The sequence below is a fragment of the Guillardia theta genome (assembly GCF_000315625.1).
Source record: "Guillardia theta CCMP2712 unplaced genomic scaffold GUITHscaffold_176, whole genome shotgun sequence".
Classification (NCBI taxonomy): domain Eukaryota; class Cryptophyceae; order Pyrenomonadales; family Geminigeraceae; genus Guillardia; species Guillardia theta.
This window is the reverse complement of record NW_005434500.1, coordinates 56,474-71,046: the sequence shown is the minus strand read 5'-3', so window position 1 is coordinate 71,046 and position 14,573 is coordinate 56,474. Positions and strand designations below refer to the sequence as shown.

General features: G+C 51.3%; 3 protein-coding genes across 3 annotated transcripts; 1 reads left to right on the top strand and 2 right to left on the bottom strand.

Annotated features, from left to right (window-relative positions):
- Nucleotides 1-89: 89 nt before the first annotated feature.
- On the bottom strand, nt 90-4,742 carry GUITHDRAFT_147854 (hypothetical protein; the record flags this gene model as incomplete). The annotated part of the gene is made up of 22 exons (XM_005820464.1): nt 90-146; nt 317-361; nt 405-460; nt 641-738; nt 1,081-1,259; nt 1,449-1,513; nt 1,557-1,584; nt 1,632-1,689; nt 1,750-1,808; nt 1,934-1,978; nt 2,021-2,200; nt 2,518-2,634; nt 2,727-2,795; nt 2,900-2,992; nt 3,049-3,114; nt 3,161-3,220; nt 3,329-3,391; nt 3,443-3,682; nt 3,712-3,792; nt 3,873-4,033; nt 4,073-4,125; nt 4,174-4,742. 22 exons carry the CDS (start codon nt 4,740-4,742, stop codon nt 90-92), a joined length of 2,442 nt encoding a protein of 813 aa, XP_005820521.1.
- Nucleotides 4,743-6,018: 1,276 nt separating this feature from the next.
- Nucleotides 6,019-6,566, bottom strand: GUITHDRAFT_156010 (hypothetical protein). The gene is given in 3 exon segments (XM_005820463.1): nt 6,019-6,066; nt 6,086-6,248; nt 6,298-6,566. The coding sequence occupies 2 exon segments, from the start codon at nt 6,403-6,405 to the stop codon at nt 6,111-6,113; spliced, it is 246 nt and encodes an 81-aa protein (XP_005820520.1). The 5' UTR covers nt 6,406-6,566; the 3' UTR covers nt 6,019-6,066; nt 6,086-6,110.
- A 3,431-nt stretch (nt 6,567-9,997) lies between these two features.
- Nucleotides 9,998-13,319, top strand: GUITHDRAFT_120283 (hypothetical protein; the record flags this gene model as incomplete). The annotated part of the gene is made up of 22 exons (XM_005820462.1): nt 9,998-10,050; nt 10,169-10,283; nt 10,680-10,757; nt 10,934-10,984; nt 11,028-11,078; nt 11,122-11,192; nt 11,239-11,375; nt 11,425-11,486; nt 11,624-11,695; nt 11,747-11,794; nt 11,851-11,919; nt 11,968-12,092; nt 12,136-12,220; nt 12,265-12,329; nt 12,377-12,416; nt 12,464-12,493; nt 12,544-12,617; nt 12,660-12,719; nt 12,774-12,859; nt 12,907-12,979; nt 13,029-13,166; nt 13,217-13,319. The coding sequence occupies 22 exons, from the start codon at nt 9,998-10,000 to the stop codon at nt 13,317-13,319; spliced, it is 1,686 nt and encodes a 561-aa protein (XP_005820519.1).
- Between the last annotated feature and the right edge of the window lie 1,254 nt (nt 13,320-14,573).

Below are 14,573 nucleotides of genomic sequence, written 5' to 3'. Positions count from 1 at the left end.
AGGAGTTCCTCAATATATATATCCAACGCAGACAATTTGCGAACACAGGGTTGTTTTCATGTTGAACATTTTAATTAGACCTCGTCGACCTACTCTCTGCTGGTGTGTCCGGAAAGATATCTCTCAAGCTCCATGCTCGCGTTGACCTGGACCACAGTCACTACTGATTACGCAAACCTCTCCACTTAGGGAAGATGTGTACGAGATGATGACAAGCAGGAGATGGAATGAAGAAGGAGAGGACAGGAGGGGAGGGGAGGGGAGAGCAGAGGAGAGTGAGGCAATCCGGAAAGGGGAAGCACTATTGTAGTGGAACATGCCTGCCTGCCAGGTTGAGGGCTCGGAGATCTCCTGCATGGACCTGAAAATTGGTAAGAGGAGAAAGAAAGAAGGTCCTTGTAGACCTGCAAGCTCTCTCGCATAACTCTCCCTCCTCTGTTGAGCTTGTAGAAGTTGTTCTCTGCATCAATCTTAGCAAGGCAGCAAGCATGAAGGAGACTTACGATATCTGCTCATGCTGTTGACGAATAGCTGCAAGATTGATGTTTCCGCTCCTCGCAGATGACAGAGGATAATATGCATTCGACTCGCCTCTGTCCCTGATAAGCGTCACGACATGTAGAGGTCGTGACGTAGTCACCTGCTGAGAGTTGGAGCTGGAGAGGGTTGATGAGGGCGAGGAGGGTCGAGAGGTGTGCTCTCGTCACAGGGGGGAGGGGAGCTAGCGTTGGTTGCTTCCTGGGGGGGCATGAAACAGCTTCTTGCTCCTCTCAGCTGCTTCACTTCCTCCGACATGTCGCTGATTCTCCCCTGTCACTCGCGTCACTTTGACTTGCCGGCAGAAGCAGCAGGGGACCAGCAGGGCTTGCATCTCCTCTAAATGTGACTTGCGGATCGCAGAGATTTCTTCTTCTCGCTCCTGCATGTGGACGTGAGCCTGCCCATCGCCCAGCTCACTCCCTACCTCCTCCATCCGAGCGAGTTTCTCCCTTAGCCTGTCAACTTCAACCCGCAACTTCTTCTCATCCTGCCCATCACCCACTTCACGTCTCCCGCCCCCCTACCGCTCTCCCGTGCTACCTTCCTCCTCTCCTGCTGGCTAGCTTCAAGCTGATGCCGGTGAGCGTCATGCAGCCGTGCAATTTCCTCCTGTCCACTTGTAACTGCAAGCGTCTTCGACGCCTTCCCCTTGCCTGCCACGCTTGCTTCAACTGCTGCATCCCCTTCTCGTAGCTGCTCCGCTGAACGTCTAGCTCGGCCTGCACCGTTGTTAAGCCCCTCAATCTCTCAAGAACTCCATCACTTCGTGTCTTCTCAGCTCTTGCGCCATGGCCTCCTCGTGCCGCTCTCTTAATTTTTGGTTCTGTGGCCATATTCCATCTGTGAGGCGAAAGAAGGGGACGAAACAGGAGCAGGAGGGCTCAAGACGGCAGGGAAAGAAAATTGACCTGGATGGCCAGGTTGACACCCTCCTCTTGCGCTGCCTGTCGCTTCTTCTCTGCGACCGCATGCGCTAGATAGGTGTGAGCGAACAGGCAGCAAACGCGCGTGCAGACCTCTTCTCAAGTCTTCATTCGTCCTCGACTGCTAGGCAAGTGAGGAGACGGGAGATGGTTGAGGGTCAGGTCCACCTGTGCGATCACGAGCTCTTGCTGCAGTTGTTCGACTTGACTTTGGAGCTTCTCCTCTCTGAAGGGTGCACAAGCAAGAGCAGATCAAGGCGAGGAGGAGCACAGCAAGGTCGACCACCTCTCTTTCATCTCCCTTTCCTTGTCGCGAAGCTTCTCTGCTCTATCCTTTGCATGGTTCTGCCGTTCAGTCAGGCAGTGAAGAATGAAAAAAAGAGGATTGAAGAGCTTGCAAAGCATCAGGACACGAGGAGAGGGGAGGGGAGGGAAGGAGAGGGGAGGGGAGGGGAGGAGAGGAGTGCGACCTGCTTCATCAAGTTGATCTGCCGTTGGTACTCCCTCGATGCCGCCTGCATAGGAGGTTATCCCGTGTGTCTTATTCCTCCAGTCACCAGCTGCATTTCGCGGAGCCTCCCGGTGATGAGAGAATAGTTACGATCAAACACACTGGTTGCGAGCATGAGAGGGAGGGCATAGAGGACAAGGATGAGGAGAGACCGGCAGGCCTCCATGACGCAAGTCTTGAAGACCTTTCCTTGATACGACGACATCGACATGGGCGATGCCGCGACCTGACGCTCATCAGTTCCAAGAAGGTTGTGGAGCACAACAGGGACAAGAGCAGAAGGGTGGAGGGAGGGAAATGGACTGAAGGGGGAAGGAAAGTCACACAGCAGGGTGATTCTCCACTCTTGTCCCTGCCATCCTCTCCTCCGGCCCCACATTCCCCCAGTCTTTGGGCTTCTGAGTGTGTGTGTGTGTGTGTGTGTGTGTATGTGTGTGTGTGTGTGTGTGTGTGTGTGTGTGTGTGTGTGTGTGTCTGTCTGTCTCTCCTCCCGCTCCACGAACACGCGAACGAAAGTAGCACAATCAGGGGACGGAAGGGAACCAGTGACAGGGCCGGTGGTTCGTCGACAGACATGCAGGACATGAAGGTTTGCATCCTGTCGGCGATGTGCTCGAGGATGAACTGCAAGCCAAACACCATCTCCTTGTGATGCACCTCCTGCAAGGGAAAGGTGATCAGCAGAGAAAGTGAAAAGAAGCTGCGCAGGTCAGGACTGGAGAGACAAAGTGAGGAAGGAGGGGAAGGGAGACCTTGACGTCTTTCATGCACAGTTCAATCTCCTGTTCGAGTCTTTGGCCCTCCTCCAAAACTTGTCGCACCTGACGAGAGATGAGAGAAATAACAATCACAAGCATCGCAAACGTCTTCTCGCAAGGCGAGGCAACATGCGTTCGCCTTGCTCGTCATACTTGCCATCTCAGACCTGCAAACCACCATCCTCACAAAAATCATCACAACAAGACGAGGATGACTTGTATCCTGCAAGCTCCTCTCGTACGCGCCCAATTTGTCTGGCCTGTTCCTTGTCAAAAGATAATCAACGCACTTAAGGCCTCACAACTGAGATCTTACCTCTCGCAATTCGTGCAAGCTTTGTTCACGATCCTTGATCAACTTATCTTTTTGGTTGTTCTCGTCCTTGACAGTAGGTAAGATCTTAGGTATCCTAGATGTCGCCGCTTACCATCATCGCTGTTATTTTGTGCTGCAGAAGTTCCACGGTGTGTTTCAGTAGTTCTTCAGACTGCAAGCTTGTCATTGGCAATCAAGGTTGTCGTCTAAACACGTGAAAACTTCATCGACACCTCCTCAACCATCCTCTGATCTTTCAACAAATCGCAGAATTATCAACCTGAACTGCATTCAGCGCGAGCTGCAACGCACTCTCAAGCTCCGAGTTCGATTGTTGTAGCTCCTGAGACAAGAAGATCAGAGGGAAAGCACAAGGGTTGCGGAGCTCCTTCACCTCGATCATCTCGTGACTCAGGCGAATTTTCAATCTTAGATTCTCTCCGTCTTGCGTATCTTCTGGTATCTGGATCATTTCGTCTCCGGCCAAACAGTCGCCGTCCTCATCTTCTGCACGATCTCTGGAACATTGGATAAGCTCAGAGAAATCGAGCAAGGGTGCATCACATGGAAACTTTTTGGTGGTTGACAGCGCTGGGAGAAGTTTGGATAGCAGCATCGGTCTGCAAGCATCAGGCTGCCGAAGAAGCTCAACTACTTTGTCACCTGCTCGCGAACATCTCTGAGGGAGTCAACGTAGCTCAACCAGCATGCCGTCTTGCCTACATGCTTCATGCGATGCTTCACCTGTCAAAAAATCATTACCTCAGACCATCTCTCCCCTTGCTCCTCCTGCTCCCCTTGCACTGCCATGCTCCCTCGCTCACATTTCCATCCTCCTCCTTTACATGGTCGTCTAGCGCTTTAAGCGCTGCTTGTCTCTGCTCCCAGAACTTTTCTACATCGTTGTAGGGATCCGCATCCTCGTCGCGCTCGCTTCGGCGTGGCGTGCTTTGCCCTTCCGCAAGGATGGCGACGACCCTCGGGTCTGCACAATTCGTGAGAGAAGAGAGGTGAGGAAACAGACCGCAGGGAAGACCAGAGGGGGGGGAGACACTCCAGGGAGAGGCTCTGAACTCCCTGTAGCAAAGGGATGTCACAAGCAAGCAAGCGCTTCGATGATCTCACGTTTCTGCCATCCATCGAGAGCCGTGGGTGGCGGCGGAGAGAGATTGAGAGGCAAGAGCGTCTCTCATCATTATCCTCGCACTCTCTGATTCACGCCAGGAATTGCCAAGAAGATGTCTGGAGGAGAAGGGGAGAGTCTTGGAGCTATCCTCCGACGCATCGTAGACTTCATCGTGAGAACTTTCAGGGCAACGATTACGAACATCGTCGGCATGATCCGCTTCTAGCACATGCCCAGCTGCTTTACTTTCATCTCTTTGAGGTGCGGCACGACTGGCATCCTCGACGTGACACTGAGGAACAAGGATGGAGTGTTTCTCCCCCCCCTGGCGCTTTTCACTCTGCCATTCGATCTTTTTCTTGACGCTCTTGTGCTTTTGCTTGTACTCGTTCGTCTCGATAGTCTTTCTCTTGGGACTCCACGACTTGTCTTTGATTCCTCCAGCCAGCAGGTCAAGCTGCTTCTGAATGGCACTTGCTCTTTTGTTCTTCACCTTCTCCTCGCCGATGCGGTTCCAACACCCCGTATCAGCCTTCTTCTTTGTTTTTCCACTTCCCTTCTGGCTCATTGCTCTTAATTCATCACATTCAGCACGCACAAAAATCTCCTGGCAGGACACAACAGAGTCATGCAGTCATCATCTTCATGCTTCCACGCTCTCTGGCAGTCAAACCTGAACAGAAAATGTTTGAGAAAGCAAAGGCATATCGCTGAACCGATCCTGAACATCTAACCATTGTTATCACAACTGATACTCCTTCGGCTTCGCCTCTGATTCTGATCTCGCCTGCTCTCGTCTACTTCTGCTTTCTCCGTGCTGAGATTCTCCACTGAATTTCAACTTTTGAGATTCTTATCGCTACGTGTCGGTCTCTACCGGCTTGTGGTGTGGTCTCCTTTTCTCTCCTCGCATCCTCTTTGTCGCACAAGACGCCATGACTTCGATTGCTCTTCCCCTACCTCCCCTACCTCACAAGGCGTGCTGTGCCGCATTGTCGGGGGGGGGGGGGGGGGGGGGGGGGGTTATTGTCCATATCGTAATGTTTAGAGGGGTGATCTTGTTCTACTACCCCAAATTTGACATAGATTTGGGGGGTGATCAATGACCTTGTATGGGTAGTATTCCCTGATGGGTAGTACTGAGAGGGAGGGTGCACAATTTGAAAACTTGGTTGTGCTCCGATGGGATCAATTTTTTTCCAGAATACCGAGAACAGGAAGTCAAAGGTACATGCCTGCGATGAGAAGACGAGGAAGGCCATATTTGATATTTGTAACAACATGATGAAGGCCAAGATTGCTGCTACAACAACGAATGGAACCTCTGGTTGAGATGGAAACGTGTTCAAATTGTGATGACATCCTATTTTGCAACAATCTTTGGCTCCAGTGCATCTCGTCTGACAGTGGCATATCCGTCGGCCTCTGAAATGCCTGTGTGAAGGAAGGAGAAGTGTGCTGAGAGTTACCTTGCAGCATACATCACGATGAAGTTCGTGCTTCATAACGGTAATTGTCGGATTATCGTTTCTGGCAAACCCGCAGTGGGACGGTGGCCATCAACCCCAACGACGAAGGAACTCATTGGAATGGTTGTCGGTGTACATGAACAAGTTCAGAATCTACATAGGGTGCATCAGGCGCAAACAGACATTCTCGACGAGGCCGCACTTATGACTGAAAGTGAGGTTTGGAAAGCACGAAAATTGTGCCACCCATTCAACAAAAGATGCACTCAAACCAATATTCAATCGATCAGGTTTGAGATTTATTTTAATAAATTCACATGTCTTTAAGTTATGAAATGTTTTTGGGCTCCGAGGCTAGATGAACCCCAGGAACTTTTGGAACTCTACATGAAACAAAATGTCGGAACACAAGGGTGACAAAGAGGCGGCAAGTCCGTGCCAGCCAAGGCATGATGATGATGTCAAGATCAATGCGAGGCGATGGCCTTGGCGATGGCAAGCTCCTTGTTGGAGTGCTGTCCCCAAAAAATACACCTGGCACCCAGAGACTTGTTCTTCATGCAAGCCGCCTGAGCAGCTTCGACCTGCTTGTCAGCATGATGAATCTGCCACGAATATGTTCAGTCTTCACACATCATCGTGAGATAGACTCACAATGCGCTTCTTTTCATCCACTGTGAGGTGGTCAGGATCCTTCACCTCCATCCACTTGGGGAGGCCCTTGGCAGTAAGATCCAGTCCAGCAATCAACACACTAAACATACTGAAAAGGACCTGAATGAAAAACGTAAGACAAACGTGTAGAGAAATATACAGATATCCATTTCAATTCTATGCTTGAGTTACAAAAAAGTTCGAAAACGAATCCATAGCTTCATGCTTCCTCTCGACGCTTTTGGTTTGGACACATATACATCTGAACTGATAACAACACATATCATGTGTCTGTGTATCTCCCAAAATCTAGTAAACAAAAAAAATATCCCAGCTTGAACACAACCAAGACATATCTCCCCCAATCACATCAGTACTCCCGTTCCCATCTTTCTCATCCCATCTCGTCTACCAATATTACTGCAAGATTGTTGCAGCACCAGCAAGAACTTCTCGTGCATAAGCCATCATAGTCTATTTCTATCACCATCGCTCGCCTCCTTGCGTTCGCCTCCACCATCGTCCTAACTTGTTCTCTTTGCCATCCTCGCGTAGGTGATCCCTTTTACTAATCGACAACAGCCACCCCCACCCCTCAACACAACATGACCCACCCCATCCAAATGTACTCAATTTTATTAGCCCCACCCTCTCCAAAAAGTGCTTGCTCCTTTGAAAAGACCCGGTATTTCAAAAAGAATTTATCACCCACCCAGCTTCACCAATCATCTACCCTACTGGGTATACAACCCCGAGCCGAACACCCGAAATAGAGCGGCCGCTCACCACCAGCCTTTCCCATAGGAAGTTAACGGGTCGTTGACAAACTTGGTCATTCAGGCCAAAAAAGTTCCCTAGTTGTAGTTAGTTCCGGGCCGGCGGCCGGCCCGTGTAGCAGTAGCAGGTAATAATAGCAGGTGTGGCGAGCCACAAACTGTGAGGGGCCCGTCAGAGGAGTCCCTTGTCGGAAGCAAGCATGGCTTGCACATACTTCCGTCTAGATTGCTCTTGCTCAAGGGGCACAAATGTAAACAGCGGAGAGCATCTTCTTCTCTACTGCCGACAAGGGCCTTTCTGAAGCAGTTCCGTTTCCTGCGAGAGCAAGTGCTAGAGCATGGTGCTCTTGGCTGGATACAAGGCTCTCCAGGAACAGGGAAGACAACAACAACGCTTTCGTTTTGTATGACGCTGGATAGGAATGAGTGGAGCTTCAAATGCATCAGGCTGAAGGCCAAATACAACACCTTTGTCGTGGAGGTTTCAGGCAACAGGAGAAGAACATGCTCTGTCGCAAAGGAGTCTGAGGGGAAACAGATGACACTGTTGCTTGAAGGGTTGTCAGACGGCAAAAAGAGCCTCCTGGTACTCGATGGATTTGTCTTACCAAGAATCTCACAAGAGAGCTTTGGTAGCATGTGTAGGATGGCGGGAAGCCGACAGGCAAAATCGACGTCTTGTGGTGGTGAATGGCATCGGCGTTTCGAGGAAAGATCTACGAAGAACAGGATCGAGAGTTGGGGCTGAAGGAGCGCATAGTTCCATCATGGAGGATCGATGAATATCTAGAGGCAGTGCAGTTTGACGAGTTTTACAATCAGGTGGCTCCTTCCTTGGAGATGAATGTGACAGGAGAGATTTTGAGTCTCGAGATGACTACAGGGTCGAAATCGAAACAACAGCGAGTAAGGCATAAGCATTACCTAGCAGGTGGGTCATGTCGGTACATGTTCGACATGACTGCGGCGGAGGTCCTTCGGTGCTTGGATCTTGCGCTTGAAAGTGCTCCAAACTTACGAAAAACTTTTTCGGGGCCACGTAGGTGTTTCCTCGACGGATATCACGAATCGGCTGATTGCTGCTACAGTGACTCAGGAGAGGGTGGCCTGATTTCCTGTGCAAGTACGTGGCAAGCAATCTTGCGGCGTCCCGGGGAGCGGTTGACATATTGAGAAAAATGTGGACGTCCTGTAGTGGCCAGCGAGACTTATGTGGGCATCTTTTGGAGATGCTCTTTTTCGAGGAAGTGAGAAGAGACCTGAGCATAACTTACCGCGGGTCAAGTGAGCCTGAAGTTTTAAAAGCATGCAATTTCGTTGTAAACTTCGATTCGTCAGAACACACGGACTCTCTTCCCCACACGAGGGCGTGTCTTAAACCAATCAGTGAATTTCAAGGTGGCTACGACGCAATCATTGTAGATCAGGATGAGAAGGTCGTACAGTTTTTTCAGCTGACAGTGGCAAGGGATCACCCTCTCAAGCTCTGGTATTTTTTGACTGCTCTTGGGGCTCTGGGGATTCCTGAAGGTGGGACATGGACGATAAGGATTGTTTTTGTCGTCCCGCCGGAGAATGAGATGTTATCCCTGTCAAGGATGACGGGGCGCTAGAGCAGTATATGTGGAAGAAAGGGGAGGAACGGGCGATAGCCAGGTGGTGAGTATTGATTTCAATCGAGGGTACGTTCGTTAGTGGTGGGTCGCGAATGAAGATGCCAGGAATTGCTTAGACGGCTGAAGATGTCAAGGAAGCAAACCAGTCATTGCGTGCGCTGAGGCTGTGCCGTCATGCTCACGTACAAGGGGGGAAGTGGATAAATTTACTCGCAAAATACACAATCCAAATTCACCCATGATTCATTATTTTGAGTAAAACAGGCTATCACTGAAAACCATAACTTGATAGTAAAATGCGATCGCATCGCCCGCCTCGCCTTCGCTTTTCCTCTGAGCGATGGGGCCATCACGTCGTTGCGATGGAGTCATCTGACATGCATGTGAGACAGGTCGTGATGTTCCAATGCTCTAGCGCAACGATCAGGTGGGAAGGCAGGTTGGCCGAAGGCAGTCCATGGAGGAAGCGGTCGACCCCTCGTGCGAGGTGGATGGGGCACTGGTTGCAAAGGTGAATGTTGGTTGCCTCCATCAGAGAGACTGCAGGCGCCGCTGGTGGCTCTGAGTCTTCCGAAGCAGGGGCACAGGCTGACTCGCTGACTCAGTCGCCGGGTAGGTAGAGATGAGCCCGGGGGAGAGCTTCCTGAGCCGAGGATCAGGAAAAGTCTGAATCAACACTGACCCCCACCCACACAAGCGTGCGAGCCGGGCCGACTCGGAGACCCGGTCGGCGGCAGTTTGCTCTCGTCGGAGCTCAGCGGAGGGCCAGGTCAGTGACCGTGGTATCGGCAGTGCCGCCGCCGCGGCCCCGGCGGGGCGGGGCCCGGTCCGATCCCACGGTCACCCGGTGCCCACTGACTCTGCCTTCAGTGGTCCCCGTTTTTCATAGGCTCAGCGGTGGACATTCCCGGAGGCTCTCTCTTATTACCCCTCCTCTTCACATTGAATACACTGCCGCGCCCGCTGCACGCGGCGCAGGGGCCGCGGGCCTGAACACCGGGCCGGGATGACCGTACCAGGGCGGCGCCGGCCTCCCGGGCCCCCCCCCACGACCCGTGACCACCGGGGCCGCCCGCCCGGGCCCGGCGTGGGCCCGGCACTGCAGGCCCCATCCTGGGCGGAGCCCAAGGCGGCCCAGTGCCCGAACCGGACCCGGGGTTCCACTGCCGGGCCGGCCATGTTCAGAGGCTGTCCGAGTGTCCGCCGGGCCCGGGTGACTACGGTGGCGCCGCCGGGTGACGGTAGGACCGGGTGGCTCTTGCTGGCGGTAGCATCGCAAGTACCTGGCATACCCGAAGCAGCGTGCCCATGCCCCCGGTGCCGCCATGGCACATGCGGCACAGGCTCACGCTGCATGTGCCGTGAGCCATAAGCATCTTGGCAGTACCACCGTCAGCTCTCTGAGAAGCCGCAGTACCGCTAGAGAGTTGGACTTGAGGAGACGCTGATCAATTACAAGTGAAGAGGAGGATCCTGCAGTGTCAGGAGGAAGAACTGGCAGGCCAAAAAGACTTCCGCTGGAAATGCTCCCGGGAATCATTCGCCAAGGAAAGAATTCGCACGAGAAGGCATGGAAGTTGAGAGAAAGGAACTGGTAAAAGGGAAAGTCGCAGCATAACAGAAATTGAGGGCAACTTTGAGATGTATTAGAAGTAGGAAGGCGTTCCTGCGGCGATGTTCAATGTCATTAGATGATTCAAACCATCTCAGGCAGGAAGCCCTTGTATGTTACATTGTGAACATTTTTGATCAAAACGATTTTATCCAAAACATCTTATTCAACGCAATTTTTGCAAAGCTCGATGATCGTCAAATCTTGATCCTATTTTTGCAGGCGCCGTAGTCTTTGCGGAATTTCATAGAAAAACTATGCAGTTATTTATCAAATCCGGAATGTCCAACACTTTCCCGATTGTCATTGACAATGCTTTGAAGGCAATAAACCTTCACAATTTGTTGTTGCACTGAATTCTTCTAATTGTTTGTATAGGTGATAGACTTGAGAGAAAAGATAGGGCTATCTTTGAACATACAGAACAATGTGTTCAACCTTCTTTATGGAGGAAAGGTGCTTGAAAACAAAACAATTTTGCAAGAAACGCCGTTGTCGAATGGAAGCTCAATTTACGTTTCATTCAAGCTACTTGGTGGAGCAGCGGCAAGAGCCAAGGTAAGGAGCTTGTTCTCCTAGCTGCTTGCCTTGCGGCTTGCGGAGGATCATCGTCACTTTGATGCACTGTACAGGCAGAAGCAGAAGCCCGCGCTCAGATGGAGGAGGCCGCTAAAGAATTTCAGGTCCATCCTTGTCTTTGGCGCTGATCCTGACGACGACTCGCAGTCTTGGTTTGTTGAAGCTGACCAGACAGAGACCACGGGTGTGATGCGATTGGTATGCAGTCCTTTCAGTTGTCTTTCCGATTGACCTGCTGCAGTTATGCGTCAGCATGACGCTGGAGAAAGATAAAGTTGCGATCCAAGGGAGTCCCGAGTCTTGGAACGGAAGGTGACGTGATACCAGCAGAGAAGACACGCCGTGATGCTTGCACCAGGAAGAATCTAGAAGATGACCCCGAGGGCTTCAATCCCGACGCTCCCTCTCCTTACGCCTCTGAGCCCGATGTCGAGACGTACAACGAAGAATGGGGCACTGGATACGCGCACCAGAATCGGTTCAATCAAAAGTTTGGTATAACAGATCTTGATGTGTGAGCTCAAAGTCTGAGATGGCCACACAGACGAGCTGTTCAAAGAATTTGTAGAAGAATACTGGCAGTACTTGAAACAAACGAGAGAGCAAGTGATTCAATCATCAGAGTTTCTACTTCGTATTTGATTTCAATGCCAGGAAGAGGAAGGGAAAAATATATACAATCTAAAAACAAATGTATGTGAACTTCTTGACTCGACCTAGGTTGCGTTTGATGGTGTTTTTAGGAAGAAACGATCCAAGTAAGGCTTGAAAAGGCAGATGGTGAAGATGGCATTTGGTACAAGGGCCCCAAAAAGGTTTGTCAAATGATGATGTATTGAACCGTGATTCAACTGGGATGCCGATAGATTGTGGCGCTATCGAATTCAGAAGTTATTTGGGATTTTGAAAAGGAGGTCTCGCAATCTTGCAACCAGTGTCGATGGCTCAGCTGATTCTCGTGCGATCACAGGCTTCCAACAGAAAGCTGTGGTCGGAGGAACACAAAGTTTTGAAACAACCTTGGAGAATAGTCGGACAGGTTGTCAGACACCCTGCAACTCTCTGAGACTCTGAGGGCTCGATACAGTACGCAAACCTTGAGCGATGGTTCTTCGAAGGAATCGGGACCACCACCTACACGTTGAACTCTCAGAACCAGCTCGTCCTCTGGTCTCAGCAGGACACCGATGGTCCCATGAGCTTGACGGACAGGTGCTGTTGAGTGTCAGATCCTCATGAGCTGATTGAACGAAAGGGAGAGGATGAGGCTGCGGCAACAGTCACAGATAGCAGCCAAGGAAGCCAAGGGCAAGGCGCTGGAGTACGAAGAGCAGCAGTTGGTGGGCCCTCAGCTTAGCTTCTCCTTGTTTGATCGATGAGTCAGATGAATGAAGTAGCGAGGATGGTCGAGGTTGGGCCCTGTCACGACCCTTCCAATGGCATCTTTCAGTTCGACGTGCAGCTGGGGGTTGCCATCACCCTGACCTTCCTTGTAGGTGGAGAATCAAATCTCTCAAGGCACAGCTGCTCCACAAGGTCATTGCGCCCTCACCTGCCCCCACGACGCTGACAGATGGCTCCAGGCGATCTTCTGGACAAACACTGAGAAGAAGGTTGTGTGCGTCAACCCTGCATGATCCCCCTCTTATCAACGCCGCGCCAGCTCCCTGGAGGCTCAGTCGCCGACAAAATGACGACAGAGAAAAACCCGACGGGAGAAGGAAACGAACTGATCGAGTGAGTTGGTCTCAGCACTTGGAACGACTGACCAAGTCTCAGATTTTGGAAGTATGAAAAGAAGATTGGTTCGATAAGAAAGAAATATGTGATGGAAGACAGGTTATGATAAAAACGAGCATGATGTGCTTTTGTTTTCTCAGCTTGTACTGGCAGGCAAAGGCTCATGGATCAGATTGAAATCTTCACTCCAACCTACAAGGCTGTGATTAAGAACGAAGGAAGTGGGCCGAGCGATGACGGTGCGGGCTTGAGTCCTCTCGATTCTATTTCGACGCTTGAAATGCAGGAGGAGGAGATCATTACATGACCATGGAGAATCAGAGAAAGATCACCAACATCGTTGCCTTGGCTCTTGACATGTCAGACTCTCATGCATGCGTTTCCGGCTTCGCTCACTGGCTTGCTCAGGCACATGCCCGACTATGACGAGGACAGGATCGCCTGTTTCATCAAGACGCTGCTCGAGAGGCGTATCGGACCAACATGGCACGTTCTTGTAGGGAGATCTTTTGGGTTCTCAATCCAGTGCGAGGCCAGACATTTCCTGTGAGCAACCTACCTGACATGGTTTGTTCCTGACTGACAGCCGGCCCCAGCCATCTGTACATGCAGCACCTCGGAGTCGTGATATGGAAATCAGAACCAGACCCGAACGCAGGGAAGAAGAAGATAGAAGGAGGAGTGCAGGCTGAAGGATAGAGCCGATTCTTGCTTGACGGCCTTTGCTTTCTCTCCCGATACCGTACCGAACTACATCCATTACAAACTCGAGAAGATTACATGGATACACATGTCACGGGGGGGGGGCGGTGATAGTCGGAATAATCTCCCTCCTCCTTTCCTTTCCTTCCACTCCCACAAGCTCTCTCTCTGTCTCTCTCTGTCTCTCTATCTGCCTTCCTTCCTTCTTTCCTTCCTTCTTGTCTGTCTGCCATGTTCTGTCCGTCCGTCCGTCTGTCGGCACACTCACCTTCTGTGCCACTTCCCCACAGGCGGCTGAATCCCTCCCGCGCTGAGATTATTGGCAGGACCCGATGTCCTACGAAAATTTACTTCGGATGATTAGCCGGATCGCGGTTTTGAGATGGAGATGCTCGAGGCAAGGGCAAGCAAGACGTGAAAACCACCAGCTCCTCCTCCTCCTCCTCCCGCATGTCCTCGTCCTGCTACCTCTTCGCTCTCCTTCTCCTTGTGCTGTTTCCTGTTCTCTCCGTCTCTCGTCAAGCAGGTGACAACGTCGCCTTTAAACCTCAGATCTTACGGTGTGGGTACAGCAGGAGACGGAGGAGACGGAGAGGTAGAGGTCCTGTCCCAAATGCGCTATGGAGCATGTGCGCAGGCACTGGCCATACAGACGGGAGAGATGAGGTAGTGCTGGAGCAAGTGAAACTTGTGTGAAGAAAGACGACAGGAAAGAGATGATGCGAGTGGCTGAGATGCTAGAGAAGAAGACAACTAAGGTGACAACTACCATGATGAATATTATGATGCCGACAAATGGAGATGACGGAGATGGAGATGGAGACGGCGATGATTGAGATGATTGAGATGCTAAGGAGAATGATCAGTGATGCAGATATCCGACCTTATCAAGTCCGAGAGCTTCGTGAAGGACATGACTGAGATTGTAACGCATGCGGTCCCCTGATATCCAATGACATTCAACGAGGTTGAATTGATCAAGACTCGCAACGAGGAGGTTCTAGAGTGCTTCGATAGGAACCTCCTGGTATTATCAGGAGGACGAGAAGGTCGATAGGGAGAGTCAGGGTTGAGGGAAGGAGGAGGAGGAGAGAGAGAGTGGGGGAAGGGAGAGAAGGGAGTGACGAAGGGAATGATGGAGGGAGGAGGAGGGCTCAGCAACTGATATACTTTGATTAGGTCCTCCAAGAACTCCTTCGTCCGTTTGAAGAGCATTGGGATGCCTGCATGCAGGAGGAAGAAACCTGCAAT

Excerpts from the sequence above, each read along its gene's own strand:
- GUITHDRAFT_156010 (XM_005820463.1), bottom strand. The coding sequence starts at position 6,405 with ATGTTTAGTGTGTTGATTGCTGGACTGGATCTTACTGCCAAGGGCCTC. Across the intron at positions 6,249-6,297 it reads TGGATGAAAAGAAGCGCATT|ATTCATCATGCTGACAAGCA; the intron begins GTGAGTCTATCT and ends TATTCGTGGCAG.